General features: G+C 50.6%; 1 protein-coding gene across 1 annotated transcript; it reads right to left on the reverse strand.

Moving 5' to 3' along the window:
- Window positions 1–332: 332 nt before the first annotated feature.
- Window positions 333–15296, reverse strand: COG7 (component of oligomeric golgi complex 7). Its single transcript, XM_058035769.1, has 17 exons — window positions 15027–15296; window positions 14236–14384; window positions 13637–13753; window positions 13313–13481; window positions 12243–12325; window positions 11373–11495; window positions 9862–10060; window positions 7746–7873; window positions 7235–7389; window positions 5938–6054; window positions 5362–5427; window positions 4497–4683; window positions 3393–3533; window positions 2599–2682; window positions 2165–2279; window positions 881–1024; window positions 333–695 (listed from the first exon to the last, which is right to left on the reverse strand). Exons 1-17 carry the CDS (start codon window positions 15190–15192, stop codon window positions 529–531), a joined length of 2310 nt encoding a protein of 769 aa, XP_057891752.1. The 5' UTR covers window positions 15193–15296; the 3' UTR covers window positions 333–528.
- Between the last annotated feature and the right edge of the window lie 232 nt (window positions 15297–15528).

Here is a 15528-nt window from a genome sequence, read left to right on the forward strand (position 1 = left end):
AGGAACAACCTACAAAGCTGGTTTTCTTCTCAGGGCAGAGTTTTATCAAGCCTCAACTGTCAGCTGAAGAAAACCTTCCTGACCCTGTATTTATGACAGCCCTGAGCAGTGGCCGCTGCCTAGAGGCAGTTCCCTCTGTGCTGCATCTACCCCATCACCTCAGATACAGTAGACTAAATTCTCTGAAAAAGCTGCCACAAAGCACGAACTCTACAGCACCTGGCAGAACATTTCCAGCACTCTTCAACCTACCCAGGGTCATCCAGAGGTTTTGGGAAATGTGCCCACAGGACATCTTTCCTTATTTCTAAAGATGGAAGAATGGAACAAGCTTTTCCTAGACAAAGACATTTATTAAAAGTTAGTCTGAAATAAACTCCCCTAGTCCCCACAGATCTTTTCACTGTCCTTGCAGAAATGAAAACCAAGGTGAGGAGATGAGTCCTTGAGCAGGGGCCAGAGGCAGGGAGGGCACAGGTGGCACTCCAGGCCCCTCATGGCTGCGATGCCAGCACAGGGAGGGCACAGCTAAGCCTCCAGGCCCCTCATGGCTGCGATGCCAGCGGCCATCCGGCGGGGCAGGCTCTTGGCAGCCTGGCGAAACTCCTCTGGCTTGGCCTTCAGCAGGGTCACGATGTTCTGCAGCGCCCGTGAGGGCTGCAGGCCCAGGGCATCCATCACGTTTATGAGATAATCTGCAAAATTAAGGAAAAATTGGTGTTTAACCTGCAACAGCCACTGTGAAATGAAAGCTATCCTTGTTGGTGGTGACAGAGGGAATCCTGTCATGGAGAGCTCCCACCCTCAAGCACCACCAGGCAGGAGCCCTGCATGGTGACCCAGCAGCCGTGGGTGACGAGAGCGGTGCCCAGGAGCTCACCAATGTCCGTGGCCAGCTGCTTGGTGGAGTGGGCTGTGAGCTGTGGGATCTGCAGGATGGCCTCGCAGTAGGTCTGCATGGTGGCCCTGGCGATGGAGCCCAGCCAGTAGTCAGCCACGTTGTCCAGCTCGGGCAGCTCCTCCCCTGCACACAGTCCTGTTACCAGCACTGCTGAGCCGCCCTGGGCTGCCACAGCATGTAATCCTAGCTGGTTAATAACATCTCAACAGTTAATTAACGACTGGTTAATAACATCTGAACAGCTAATAAATAACTGGTTCATAACATCTGAACAGCTGATTAATAACTGGTTAATAACATCTGAACAGCTAATTAATAACTGGTTAATAACATCTGAACAGCTAATTAATGACTGGTTAATAACATCTGAACAGCTAATTAACGACTGGTTAATAACATTGGAACTGCTCCTTCCACAGGACATCCAGGTAGTCAGTTTATCAGCTGGTTCTGGACTAATCTAAGCAGTCATGTACTCCCCCTGTGCTGTACACCACTGGCATGAGCTCCAGACCCAAAACACTCCCTGGGTTACCCTCCAGGTAAGTCACTTCCAAAGGGCTGATGGGTGACCAGCTGGGACAGGGCACTGCCTGGCACTCCTACAGGATCCTCTTCCAGGAGCAGTTTGCAAACATGGCAGTGACAAGGATTCTCAAGAGGTTTTTTCCAGCCCTGAAGGCAGTCTGTGTTCCATTAACGTTTTGAAAATTATTGAGGCATTACAACATGGAAATGCTTCAAGGTGACATAATAGTAATGCAAAAGCCTGAACTAAAGAGTGTATTTGCGGAAGGTTCCAAGAAGACTGTAAATACCAAGCTCTATGCCTTCTTTACTGTCTGTGGAAATAATAACACCATAAAGAGACTAAATCCAGCACGCCAGGTACACTGCCAACCTGCAGGGAAAGGCATTAGGTGGCCACTGCTGTACCTGCAGCAGGATTAGTGACACAGCAGGCAGAGCCAGTCCCCTGGAGCAGGAACAGGAGCCAAAACCCAACCGAACTCTTCAGACCCCAAACCTCCATTTTAATGAACACCAAACTCACACAGACCAAGCCAAAGCTTCCAGTTTGAATGAAACAAAAAAAAGTTTTACTCATGATTTAGAGGCTCTTCCTGGGTTTTACCAAAGGACTCTTGGAAGAAACAGTGTGAAAGGGTGTCCAATGGTTTTGTCACTGTATCACATCCCACCCGCGTGATGCCAGGATGGGAAAGCTTTCCCCAGACACCCAAGCCTTTGGTCTCACCATACCTTGCTCTGGGGGGTATGGCAGCTTTCCAGCATGTAATGCCAGTTCCAAAGCCGAATCCTCTTGAGTGACAAATGGCTCAAGGTGCAGAGGAAGAGACATAATGTATTGCCCAATCTAGAATAAAAACACCAAAAGCTGAGTCACTGAACAAATGCAAGGCAAGTCCTTTACACAGAAAAGGTCAGCTGCAGTAAATACACCTGAAAGCAGAGAGCTGAGCCTGACAGCCACTCACTCACCTACAAATTGGCTCTCGTGCATCATTACACTTGGTACAAGAAACAGTTTTTCACAAGGTCAGAGAAGCAGCCACTGAAACACTCATGGTAAGAAAGACCTGTACAGAGAACTGCTACTCCAAGCAAATCTTTGCTCTCTGGAGTGTTCCCAGCAATTTGTTTTCTAGAGCAGAAAGACAGCTGAGTTCTCTTACATTGCTGATGTATTCCAGAGGGGTCAGGCTGAAGTTTGGCAGGTCATCTGTCAGGGTCTCACCAAGGCCACCAGAACTCCAGCCCTGTAAGGCAGAAAGGGCAGGATGAATCAGTGACCTCCCAGAGCACGAAGCCTGTCAGCATTTTAGAAAGGGGTGACCCAACAACATGAACTGCGACTACCCAAGGCATTCTAGGAAGCAGAACACAGATGGTGGGAAAACTTCACCACATTATCCCTCAGGCCCAAAACACCCACTCTTCTTCTGCCCAGCTCCCTGTGGGAAACATGCTCACATGGGTCAGAAAAGCAACACCTCAAACAAACAGCGGAGCCTTCAAACACCTGTGCTGCAAAGGCTGTGGGTGAGGGAAGGGAAAATGTTCCACTGCCTGCAGCACCGGGGAGAACCGCTCTGAGCAGGAGACAGCTAAGCAACACTGACCCAAGGGATCCCCAGCAATGCTGACCCAAGGGATCCCTGACCCAAGGGATTCCCCACAAACACTGACCCAAGGGAGCCCCACAAACACTGACCCAAGGGATCCCCAGCAACACTGACCCAAGGGATCCCTGACCCAAGGGATCCCCCCCACAAACACTGACCCAAGGGAGCCCCACAAACACTGACCCAAGGGATCCCTGACCCAAGGGATCCCCCCCAGCAACGCTGACCCAAGGGATCCCTGACCCAAGGGATCCCCCCCAGCCCCAGTGACCCAAGGGATCCCCCCAGCCCCAGTGACCCAAGGGACCCCCATGCAATCCCCCCTGCTGGCCCCCCGTGCCCACCTCCATGCTGGGCAGCAGCAGCAGCTGCTGTTTGATGCGCAGGAACACCGAGTCGAAGGCCAGCTGGTGCGACTGCTGGTTCAGGCGCGCCAGCGCCGCCCGCGACGGCGACAGCAGCGCCAGGTTACTGGTGCCCTTCTCCTGCCACACACAGACAAACTGTCACCACAGCAGCCTGCCGTGCCACACAGGGGCTGCGCTGACACACAGGGCTTTTATCAGGCCATCCCTGCGCAGCAGAGCTTTCTCTGTGATGGCACAGCCCGTTTCTTTTGGAATGACCCTATTCCAAGCAGTTATTCAGGACAGAAACTGCCACTGCTCCCTGAACTGCAGGACAAGCAATCAGCACCACATTCCAGCCTCCCCAGGCTCTGGCACATGCTGGACACTGAGAAACTTGCAGAGAAGGTGGCAAAACTGCCTTTTACTCAAAGGACACAACTGATACCCTGCATGGAATTAAGTTCTACCTGAAGAGGACCCGTGGAACTGGACAGTTCAGTCAAGCTTTGAAGTCAGACACATGACACTGAAGGTGGAACCACAAAAATTGCAGGGAAACCAAGTGCAGAAGAAATCAAAACATTTTGAGGAAATAAAACTCATAACCTTGAATTCACTACTGCATGTGACCAATGGTGGCAAACATAACTTAGATCCATGAGAAGATAACTAAAGCCATTCTACCCTGCTCACAGATCCATGCATGAATGATCCTGCAGAATTCTGTTTCAGACTGGACAGGGCAGCAGAGCCTAAGTGGCAGAGAAAGCCTCAGAATGTGGTGTGTGGGCTCCAGAATTTGAGATGGCTCCAACACAACCTTCCCAATGCTCAGTGTGATAAAATCTCCCTCACCTGAGCTGATAAGGGCTTGTTCACAAAACAGAGCCAGGATCTGGGGAGATGGAATGAGTCCAGACTCCCTGGGTTTGGACATTTCATCTCTGTGTATCAGTGTCTCTGCAGAACACAGCCCAAGGAAAGGCTGCAGCCCAGCATGAAAAGTCACTAGAATGGAGGGGGAATCCAGGTGTCATCTACCCACTATGGGCCCAAGAGCACACTGTAATAGAGGCAATCTCCAGGCACCAGGGCTACCTTCAGAGTGTAAAGTGTTTCCATAAGGCTGGCATACTCAGATGGATTCTCCTTCGAGAGATAATTGTATTCCTGCCAGGGATTTTTTATGGAGCTCTTCCTTTCTGCAGAACTGGTGTCCTGCAAGCCAGAAAAACTGCAAGGGCTGTAGGAGTCTGAGAGATACTTCCCAGCAGTTGACAAAATCCTGAAAACAAGTACACAAAAGTCACCAGCAGAATCCTCTGGACTCAGCAGTCCCATCCTCATGCTGTGCCAGGGACCAGCACCACCCCTGAGTGACCTCAAGGGAGAGCATTCACTGACAGAGCCCTGCAGCCAGCCCTCTCATCCTCTGTGCAGCTCCCCAGCTGCAGAAGGGCTGGGAGCACAGGGGGGTTTGTGCTCTGGGAGGGCAGAGGGGCCCCACTGAGCACTGCAGGCTGGGCTCTTCTGCAGTCACACCGAGCACTTGAAGGAACCACAGCCAGGGCACTGCACTGCTCACAACAGGGAGTAGCAAGACCCACGTGCTGCCTGTGCCTACCCTGCTCGGGTTACAGGGAACCCATCAGGTAAGGCACACCCACACATTTCAGCACGTGATTCACGCCCCAGGTCACAAGGATCCTGCCAATTTGATCTGGTGGAAAATTCCTCCCTGACCCCATCTGGCAGCCCACTGGAAAAGGATTCTTGGGACTGCCTCAGGAGCACGGCTGGCCACAACAGTCTATGCCCCATCTCTGACATGTCAAAGCATGGGGAAGGGGAATCAGTGGTGCCTTTCCCTCCATGCTCTATGCAACCAAAACACCTTGGAGTTTGTTTCCTTTCAACTTGGTTCCTACATTGGCAGCTCTGAATTAAGGTCACCAGTGCCCACCTGTTGGCCAGCTGCTGCTCAAAGTCTCCACACTGATGAAGGAGTTCACCACAAATGGAAATTATCCTGGGAAAGAACAAGACAAAAACACACTGTGAGATCTGAGGCAGATAATGCCAGACCCCCCTCAGAGAACCCATCTCAGACCCATGTCAAGTAATTATGAAAAGCCATAACCAAACCACAGCCCACACATCAGTCAAGAGTCAATCTGGTGGCTAACTCTGCATCCATTTGGTAACACTGATTTGTTTTTGCCCAATGGCCTCATCCATATGCTACTTCTTGTCATCGTGGGAAGGCCAGCTCAGTGTCACTGGGAAAAATCCTCAGAGCTGCTAATATTACAAGTGACATGAGATCAGCCTTGCTCCAGGCAGGGTGGGGAGCCCCACAGCCCTGCCCGTGCCAGGAGCAACCTGAAACCCAGGAGTGACACTGGTGCTCGCAGCAGCACAGCGAGCTCAGCCCTGTGTTCTGCACTGAGAACTTGTGTAAACTGACCCCGAGTGGTTCCCTTTCAGCTTGGATACAGAAATCAGCTCAGAGCCAGACAAACAAACCCAAAGCCTGTACCGGACAGAGTTCTGGAAGGCAGTCCAGTCCTCCTGGAACGGGGAATCTGCCAGGACATCATCCAGTTTACATTTCTTTCGTATGGACTGCAGTGTGTTTGTGAAGTCAGATGTGTACCTGCAGAGAGAAAAGGAGCAGAGAGAAGCACCAGCATAAGAGAACAGGCTGGAGAGCAGCACGAAGGCATGTCCTCCTGTGATCTGTCCAGTCAGTCCTCTGCAAGGCCCAGAAAGAACCAGAAACACTAGAAGGACTGCAGAAGAGACACTCTGGCTCCACTCCAAACAGGTGGATGTGAAGGACTGATCAGCCACAGCCCACTCCAGCCCACACCAGAAGACAAGGAGCACAAAAGATGCAGTGTGGCTGCCTCAGTCTGCTGCCTGTGGATTACCAGGAGCTCTCCCTGCCCATGAGAAGGAAGGACTAAGATATTTTAGTTACCACTACATTGGCCATCTCCTAGGAAAGACCAGGAAAACTTAATACAGCTCCTGCTATTCCAACATCACTTGGCTCTTACTCCAGGAACATGGTGACAACAATCTCATGAATTTGTTTTCTCAGCTACTCCCCAGATGAGAACACGGATAAAGAGAAGAACATTTTGTTTTCCACCCACCCCCATTTTCTTTTTAATAATGCCCATAAGCTGGAGGCAGGTATATTGCTCTCTAATTGCCTATAAAGAAGGTGAGATCAGAGACTTGTGCTTTCCTCTTTCCCCTTCCCAAAGGGCAGCAATACCTGATTCATACATTGTGAGCAGCTCTTTCAGCACCGTGAAGAAATAAGGAGTAAATCAGTATCGGAATAGGAAAGTGATACTTTAAGACAAGAACTAAGAGTGAATCTCACTCTGTGGGGTATCTCAGACTTACAGGCAGATCCTGAATGTGAGGTCACTTGTCCCAGTAACTGTGTATTCACACAATCAGTAGGGTAGGAGAAGACCTCCAAGATGATCAAGTTCAACCTCCAGACTTATTTCCCCACTGAGATCTACTTTCATCAGCCTAATTTGCCTTATGTTGTTTTGGGAAACGTTTTCTCCTTCAAAAGTATTTATTAAAAATGAAAAAACTCTCCCCAACCAGAATCGGAAACAGCTGGCAAGCCTTTGATTTAGCCATAAAAATCTCCCATTTTTCCTCTAGAAAACAGCCCGTGCTGGAATGAAGCAGCAAGGGGGATATTGATGACTCATGGCACAGTCAGAGACACTTTCTGCTCTCAGGCATTTTCCATAAACCACCAAGGCCTTGGATGAATGGAGCAGTAGCTAAAGGCAGCTTACTTGGAGAAGAGGGCCTTGAGGGCCCTGAGCAGCCCACACACGCCCAGGCCATCCGTGAGCTTGACGCAGCTGTCGATGGCCCCGGCCGCCAGCGTGAACAGCTTGCTGACCGAGTGGCTCAGCTCCTGCACACAATCCATCACCTCCCAGTGCTCCTAGATAACGACAGGAACAACAACGCTGAGCCTGCCTCTGCTTCCAGGCAAGAGCAACACACCTTGTGTAACACAGTGCTCTCTGGTACCCTCCTTTCCCGTGAAACTCCAGAGGCAGAGCCATGCTTGCTGCTGCTCCCACCCTCCTGCCCATGGACTGCAACAACAGCCAGGCTGACAAACCCTGAGCTCCCCAGGGAAAAACAGCTCTGCCAACAGCAGAATCTTCTGCACATGAAAGGAAATACAGCCAAAAGGGAGAGGGGCAAAGAGAGCAGTAACTGTGACATAGACCCCAGTGTTTAGGGGAAGCTTCAGCCTCTCCCAGCACAGCTGAGCAAAGACTGGTACATTACCAAGGGCACTGCACTGATCTGGATGAGGAGATTCTCTTCTTCCAGGTCTCCATACTCGAGCTGATAGGGCTTGTAGGGAGCATACACCACTTCCACGAGCTCCATCACTTTCACCAGGTTCTGCTCCTCTACAAAGAATCACATCTTTAGTCTACAAAGAGATGAATATGTTACTAAAAGCCTCATTTCAAGCTGCTAAAGCATGCTGCCTGCACAGGTTTGGAATGCTGCCCAACAGCTTCAATCTCAACTACACAGATTGGGTTTTTTATTTTTTAGAAAGAAGATTATTATCTCCACCTGCTTCCTAAAACCAAGATGTTCTACCTCAACAAGTGTCTCAAGAAAATTAGCACTCACTGACCCAAAACAGCCTGGGTGACAAAAATCTATCAAACATTCCAACCTACAGCAGAAGAATTGAAACCATCTGAGAAGTGAAACACATTACTCCCACGGCGTCAAACAGGGGCAATCCTCATTTATCAGAAAGCCTAGTTCACACTTGAAATAATTGACACTAATTCAATTCATTCAGCACTACTGTGCCAGTGTTCATCACCCAGAGCTGAACGAGAAGCACAGACTCAGCCTCTCAGTGCCGTGCCTGAGCAGGGAGCTGCCAGCCCAAACACAAAGCAGGGCTGAATGATTATTGCCCAAATCAGAACTGGACACCAGCTGTTCTCACACAGCTCTGCCAAACTCCAACCTGCAGCAGACCTGATTTGCTTTGAATCCTGGCTATCAGAAAAGGCTGTCCCACCCTGAGGACAGGAAAGCAATGGAGCAGGCTGCCCAAAGGCAGCACTGCCTCTGCGCTGGGACACTTTGGAGACCAGACTGAAGAGCACCCCAAGCACAGCCTGACCTCACTGCAGGTCCTGCCCGGAGCAGGAGGCTGGACCACATCATCTCCCAAGGTCCCTTCCAAACTGAATTATCCTGTGAATCACAGCTGAGCCCTCCCCTCACACACACACGCAGGAACTGGTTTGAGTCTCCTCAGCTGAGTCACCTGGCCTTTCCATTCTTGAGATATTTATTTTCTCAAACGTCTTACCCCACACTAAAAGAGATAGAAATAGAGGCCTTGGGTGTTTTTTTTAAACACACTCAGACAACAGTTCAACAGTATTCTTCCTATTCCATCATCTTCTACAATCTGGCATTATTTTTCCAAGTCCTTTTTACTAATTTCTATAATGAACCACAAATTAAATAAGAAAATGACTGATGTGTATGCAACCAGCCTGACAACAGACACAGTCACACTCCCTGACATTGCCCAGCAATCATAATTTACAGGATCAAGAAAGAATCTGGGTTTAAACAGCTCAAGACAATGTTATGAGGAACCAAACACAGGAAGCACAGCATCAGAAATGCTCCATTAGCCTTAATTTTGGATTTTCCCACAGCCAGCCTTTGAAGCAGCCCCACCAAATTCATAAGGGTCTATAAATAGCCAACAGCTCCAGTCAGGTGTAAGCTTGTGCAAACAGCACCTCACTGCAGTGTGGTTTGCAGGCATCACTCAGCAATCATGACCAAAAAGACAAATGTCCCAGGGAGGGGAAACCACAGGGCAGATTTGGAAACAAACACTGAAGATGCTGCTGGGAAAAAACACTGGGCATTGTCACCTGATTAAACCCTAAGCCAGTAGCAACAGAAAAACTACAAAAACAAATACAAGCATCCAATGGATGCAGCCTTCAAGCAGGTTTTCTCTTGTTTAGTGAGATGTGATAACTCCAGGAAACTCCTCAACTTTTCTGCTTTGTCATCTCTCACAATGGGTCTGGCTGCCTCCCTGGAGACATTTCCTTGTCTGGGAGACAGAAGAAACAGTAAATCTTGTAAAAGGAGAAGTGCTAAATGCTATTTACCCTGCAGAGCCAGCTCAGGACAGGGCAGCTTCAGGAAACTCAGTGTTGTGTCAACAGCTCAGGTGTAAGATACACACACACAACCACAAAGGTGCAAGTGCCGTGGAACTGGGCACTGCTCAGAAGAGATAATCCCCCCCTCCACCTAAAACTAAACAAAATCCCACAATGGGACTTCACAAAGGGCCAGCACAGAATGGCAGAACGCAGAGGCAGAGCCTTACTGAGGTTTGGCAGCATGGCCACCTCCAGCCCCTTGGCAAAGTGCACGGTGGCATCGTGGAGCTCCAGCAGCTGGGCCAGCTTGGTGTCCTGGCCCGTCCTCTCCATGGCAGTGCTGAGACACACGGGGATGGAAGGCACCAGGGCTCCCAGGGTCTGAATCAACAGCACCGTCACCACTTCATGCGGGTTCTTGAAAACCTGTGGCAGCAGAACAGCTACTGGCAAAGCACGTCACCTGAGAGGACACACAGCAGAGAGAGCAGCTTCCACACCTGGAACACCCCACAAGGGGTGAGGAACCCAGAGGGGTCAGCTCAGGCTGCAGGAGCCACGCTGACCTACACACAGACAGCAGCAAGTCCAGGGCAGCACATGGAGTGCAGCCACCAAGAAACTAGAAAACAAGCACAGGTCAAAAACTGAATTCAGAACACAGGCACTAGAGTGGTTCTAAAAACACCTGGCAAAAGAGGGCATTTGAAACAGAGCGCTCAAGTTTACACAGGTGTGTTGGGAAACAACGTGAATCAGTAAAATATGAAGAAATAGGACTCTATCAGCCAAATTACTGGTCAGATAGGCAGAAGTCAGTAGTGGAAAGGCTAGAAAGTCTGTAATCAGCTGAGAATCAGCCACTCCACTAGCATAAAACTTTTTACAGCCTCCACTGTGACTTTTTCATCAGCTATTCTGCTAATTTGCTTTGAAAGCTGGGTTTACCATCAGAAAGGCCCCAGAGTTTTTCAGAAAGCAGAAGCAACACAGGAGATTGAGTGACAGGAGCCATGCCCCACGTGCCATTTCTCACAATACCCAGTTCAAAGAATATCTGCTAAAATGTAACCTGACATCTGACCTGTAAGTCACATCGAATCATTAGGCAGAAAAAATACATTTCAAGGAAACACTGAGCTCCTCTGCAGCGCAGGCCTTGCACTGACACTGGCTTTGTCACACGAAGATAAGAATCTCTTACCCTTCATGGATGAAAAACTCTTCATCAATATGAACTCACTTCTCCGTTTCACCAAAGGACAAAAACTTTTTTTGATCCTACATTATTCTTGGCAGGGAAAACAAGCACACAGACTCCAAGGGGTGACAGCAGAAGCCCCCAGATATCTTACACAGAGCAACATGCATCAGTCCAGCGTGACCTTGAGGGCTTCCTCCAGGCCAAGTGATAAAGCAATTCAGGCATTTCAAATGTCTTGCAACAGAACACATTTACAACACCATCAAATTAGTTTTAACTTAAGATACAGATGAAAGTGATAGAGCAGCTTTAATGTCAATAACACGGCAACCTTGGTGCTGGTGGAACAGCAGAGCTCCAATCCTGCCTGCAAGGGCTGGAGCAGGAGCAGTCAGAGGGCTGCAAACGCCAGCCTGCAGCAGGTGTGCCCAGAGTGTAACCGAGGGTGAGCAGCCAGGAGCTGCCCAAGGCTGTGTGAGGATGCAGAGGGTGCCCTGCCCTGTCCCCTCCCAGCAGCAGAGCCTGGCACTGCACCTGCGCTGCCCACTGGAGCTGGCTGTGCCAGGTGCCCAGGAGGGTGTCGTACAGCTCGGTCAGCTGGCGATCCAAGCTCAGGTCACTCTGGCAAAGCTCCTGCCACACGGCCACCAGCTGCACCTGATGGGGAACAGAACATCTGATAGGAAAACTGACAGGCCACAGGTCCTGCTTTTGCTATGCCAAACCCAGCACTCCCCATGCACAGCACTTCTGCCAAAACATGAGGCTCCCCCTCGTGCCCCTCTCCCTTTTCAGCATAACATATAATTCAGCACCACAGAAGGAAAAGACTTTCAGCTTCTTAGTGATTCAAAGATTTAATTAACATTGGTATTTTACTCATAAAATGAGATTGCAACTGATACTCCCACATAATAGTTGAAATAGTTGGCAAGCCCCAGTCTTGAACTTAATCCTCAAAAGTCACAGTCATGTGAGAAATCTGAAGCTCAGGTTATGGCTACAGAACTGTCTGGAATTCCAACTTTTAATCTTACCTGAAAAGAGTTTACAGAAGTCAGCAGCTGGCAAGTTGCAGTAATAAAGTTACTGCTGACATGGCCACATCCAGAGCAAAGCAAAGTAAAACCATGAGGCACAGAGAAATCAAGCAGAACACACACAGCCTGTGTCTGCTGCAGGAAGGGACAGGGCCCGGGTGGAGAATTACTCCTGCAACACGGGGAGTACGCAAGGCTGCTCAGAGCCAGCAAGAGAAGGCACAGAAGGAAATCGAGAGAGAACAGGTGCCATCCCCCAGCACAGCACAGCTGAGATCCGCGGGGCAGCAGCTCCCTCTGCAGTCAGAGCCCAGCAAGAATTCACCGCCATTCCTCCTCGTTAAAGCGTCACCAAAACACTTACCTTGTGACACTTGTAATAGTAAGCCAGGAGCTGGGGCATCCGATCGATTTCAGTGAAGACTTTAACAAACATTTTTGCCTGATCTAAACAAAACAAAACAACAGGCATCAGGATCAGCCTCAAAGCTGAGGGTGAGACATCAGTCTGAGCAAGAACTCCTCTTCTAAGGGAGCAGGCACAATGGTCTACACAGAAACAGACAACTTCATCTTCGTTTGCTTATCTTCTCAAACAGGAGCAGAACTGCCTGAAACCCACCCTCACACAAGATCAGACAGCAGACACAATGAATGAATTTACCTTCCTAACCAGCACATAGTGCTAACACATCCAGTATTAAAGCTAGAGCATTTCCTAGAAGGAAATAATTAGCTTATAGAAACAAGCCAGCACTTACAAACCTAAAGCATACCTGACAAAGGCCTCATCTTTGCTTTCACCTGTCCTCAAAATGACACCTGTGCCTCAGACTGACTCATGGCACAGATGCTCCTGCACACATCTTAGAAACACAGGTTCCTCAAAACTCTGGTTTGTACCCCACAGCCCCAGATCCCTGCAGGAGCTCGAGGTGCACAGAGATGAGTGTCAACAACCAGAACAACTACTGTTCAGAAGCACTGACAGCAGCACAGGGAAAGAATAGCACAAAGAACTGTCCAAAAAGACCAAATTTCTAAGGACAATTTGCAAAGCTGCTTTTACAAAGTAGTAGGAAGTCAGAACACTTCCAAACAAACTTCCTCCCTCCCTGATTACACGAATAACAGCATGCTAACAGAAAGCCAAGGCCTCTCTGCTTATTTGAGCAGTACATCCACATGGCCCATAACATCTTCTTGTTTCCTGCAGTGGCCACTGGTACATCAAACCACAGGAAAATCAAAGCACACTGGCCTGCAGGCAGCTGCAGAGCCCAAAACATTCCAGGGCACCTGCTCCACCAGGAGAAGCTCAGGAGCCAGTGCCAGGAGGCTTCAGGACACCAACTCTCCACCCAAACTGTCTTAAAGAGGTTTTAAAGACCATAAACTCAGTGCTGACAGTAAACGCCACCAGGAGCTACTGACCTACAGACTGGGAGTTGAAAGCAGCAACAATCTGGGGGCTGGCCATGGCCTCCAGGCGGTTCTTCAGCGCCTCCAGGTGCACGCACTTCTCTGAGTAATCCGGCGTGTCCACCAGCATGGCCAGGCTGCTCTGCATGCTCGTCAGCTTGGCTGAGATCAGGGACACGTCCTGCCAGCAGGAAAGGCAGCCTGTTACCCAGGGCAACCTCAGACAGCATCAGCATCAGCACCAGGGACGTGTTTCACAGCCGCCTCAAAAACCGGCTTTTAAACGCAGCTCCCTGAAAAGCTGCAGGCACAAATACCAAATAATTCAGTGTTTACCTGTGTTTTAAGAGTCTCCTCAATATCTGCACTTAGTGTGCTCCATTTGTCTGCTTCCTGAAGTGACTCGGCAGCCAGCTGCATCCTGGACTTCACCCGGTCAATCTCTACCAGGACCTGAGGAAAAAACAACACCATGTTATTTTGTTTTGTTACGCCCTGAAACAAAAAATGGCTCTCACATGTGCTTGGGAGTTATCTTCTGCTTAAATTTTAAAAACAAAAAGATGTGAAAAGATTTTATTATTGCAGAAGATAAAATGGTTTGAAGGAGCTAGAGATGTAAAATCATCTTTCAAAATCAAATAACAGGTTGGTTTGAATATTGGTCTTGTTCTTTTAGCATCCACTTGGCCTGAAAATGCTCTGCACCCCAGGCAGAAACAAGAGCCCCCAGCCAGGAACCAGCAGCTCTGAACAAACACCTCAGCAGCTGTTCCTCAGAACATGCAGCCTGCACAGCTGTGTCACACTCACCTTTCCACTACTGATGTTAAAAGAAGTGCTTTTGCCTATCTTAAGTTCACAAGGTTATTTCACATGAACAGTTCTGAAACTTTTAGAATTTCACAAGCTGCAGATAAACGCTAAGAACTGACCTGCATGGACTGAGCTGTGTCTTCTTCGAACTTCTTTATATCCTCTTTAACGAGGATCATCTGCTCCTTCAGGAACGTTGCCTCCTGTTTCAAGACTTCCACTTCCCGGAGGACTCTGGGCATGTTCTGCAGAGCCTGGTGGCTTGTTTCTGCAGGAACACAGGGCAGCCAGTGAGGAGGGTGGCAGCCCTTGCAGGAACAGGTAAGCTTTCAATAACCTTATCTAACCTTTAGCTCTTGAAAAAACCCAATGCTAAAAAACAGAGCAAAGCACCAAACAACAAATCTTCAGCTGAATCTTTAAACTTTAAATATGTATTTTATCATGGGATCGTTTAGGTTTAAAAAAGCCCTCTGAGACCACCAAGTCCGACTGTTCCCCATAGTCCACTCCCGTTCTCCTTGCACTGCCAAGGCCACCGCTAACTCATGTCCCCAAGTGCCACATGCACACGGCTTTTTAACCTTCCAGGGACTCCAACACTGCCCTGGGCAGCCAGGGCTGGGCAGCCCTTTTGGAGAAGACATTTACGCTGTTATCCCATCTGTTATCCCGCCTAACGCAGCGCTGGCAGCAGCTGCCGCTTCCCAGCATTTAACGCGGATGTGTTGGAGAGCAGCCGCGAGACCCGAGAGGGGCGCTTGGATCCCCGGTCCGGCCAGGCCGGGCTCGCCCCCGCGGGCTGGGGCGGCCGGCACAGCTCTGCCCGTGTGCCCCGGGCGGATGCCGGGGCGGGGACGCGCAGGAGCCGAACGGGGCCCGCCGAGCCCGGCCCGAGCCGTGCCCGCACCTTCCACGGCGTTGTTGACCTCCTGGATGAAGAGCTGCAGCTTCATCACCAGCGTGGCGGCGTGCGCGTCCACCTTGCCCGGGGCCTCCTGCTGCACGGCGCGGAACGCCGCGTTCACCCAGCCCTTCACCTCGAACTCGTCCGACAGGAACCGCGAGAAATCCATCGCGGGGCACCGGGGCACAGCGGGGATAGCCGGGGGGACGGCGGGGGGACAGCCCCGGCGGCTGCGGCCCGGCCCCGCCGCGCACCCGGAAACGCGGGGCGGTCCGGGGCGGTCCCGGGGCTGAGAACGGGGCTGGGAACGGGGCGGGCCGGGGCTGGGAACGGGGCGGGCAGGGGGCGGGCCGGGGCGGTCCCGGGGCTGGGAACGGGGCGGGCCGGGGCGGTCCGGGGCTGGGAACGGGGCGGGCCCTGCCGGTGTCTGGCTCTGCTCCCTCCCAGCGCTGCCGGTACCGGGCCCAGCGCCCCTCGCTGCACCTGGCACAGGCTCCAGGGAAAC

The sequence above is a fragment of the Melospiza georgiana genome, chromosome 16 (assembly GCF_028018845.1).
Source record: "Melospiza georgiana isolate bMelGeo1 chromosome 16, bMelGeo1.pri, whole genome shotgun sequence".
Lineage (NCBI taxonomy): Eukaryota > Metazoa > Chordata > Aves > Passeriformes > Passerellidae > Melospiza > Melospiza georgiana.

Excerpts from the sequence above, each read along its gene's own strand:
- COG7 (XM_058035769.1), bottom strand. The coding sequence starts at position 15,192 with ATGGATTTCTCGCGGTTCCTGTCGGACGAGTTCGAGGTGAAGGGCTGG. Across the intron at positions 3,534-4,496 it reads AAACACTTTACACTCTGAAG|GAGAAGGGCACCAGTAACCT; the intron begins GTAGCCCTGGTG and ends TGTGTGTGGCAG. Across the intron at positions 2,683-3,392 it reads TGCTGCTGCCCAGCATGGAG|GGCTGGAGTTCTGGTGGCCT; the intron begins GTGGGCACGGGG and ends TCTGCCTTACAG.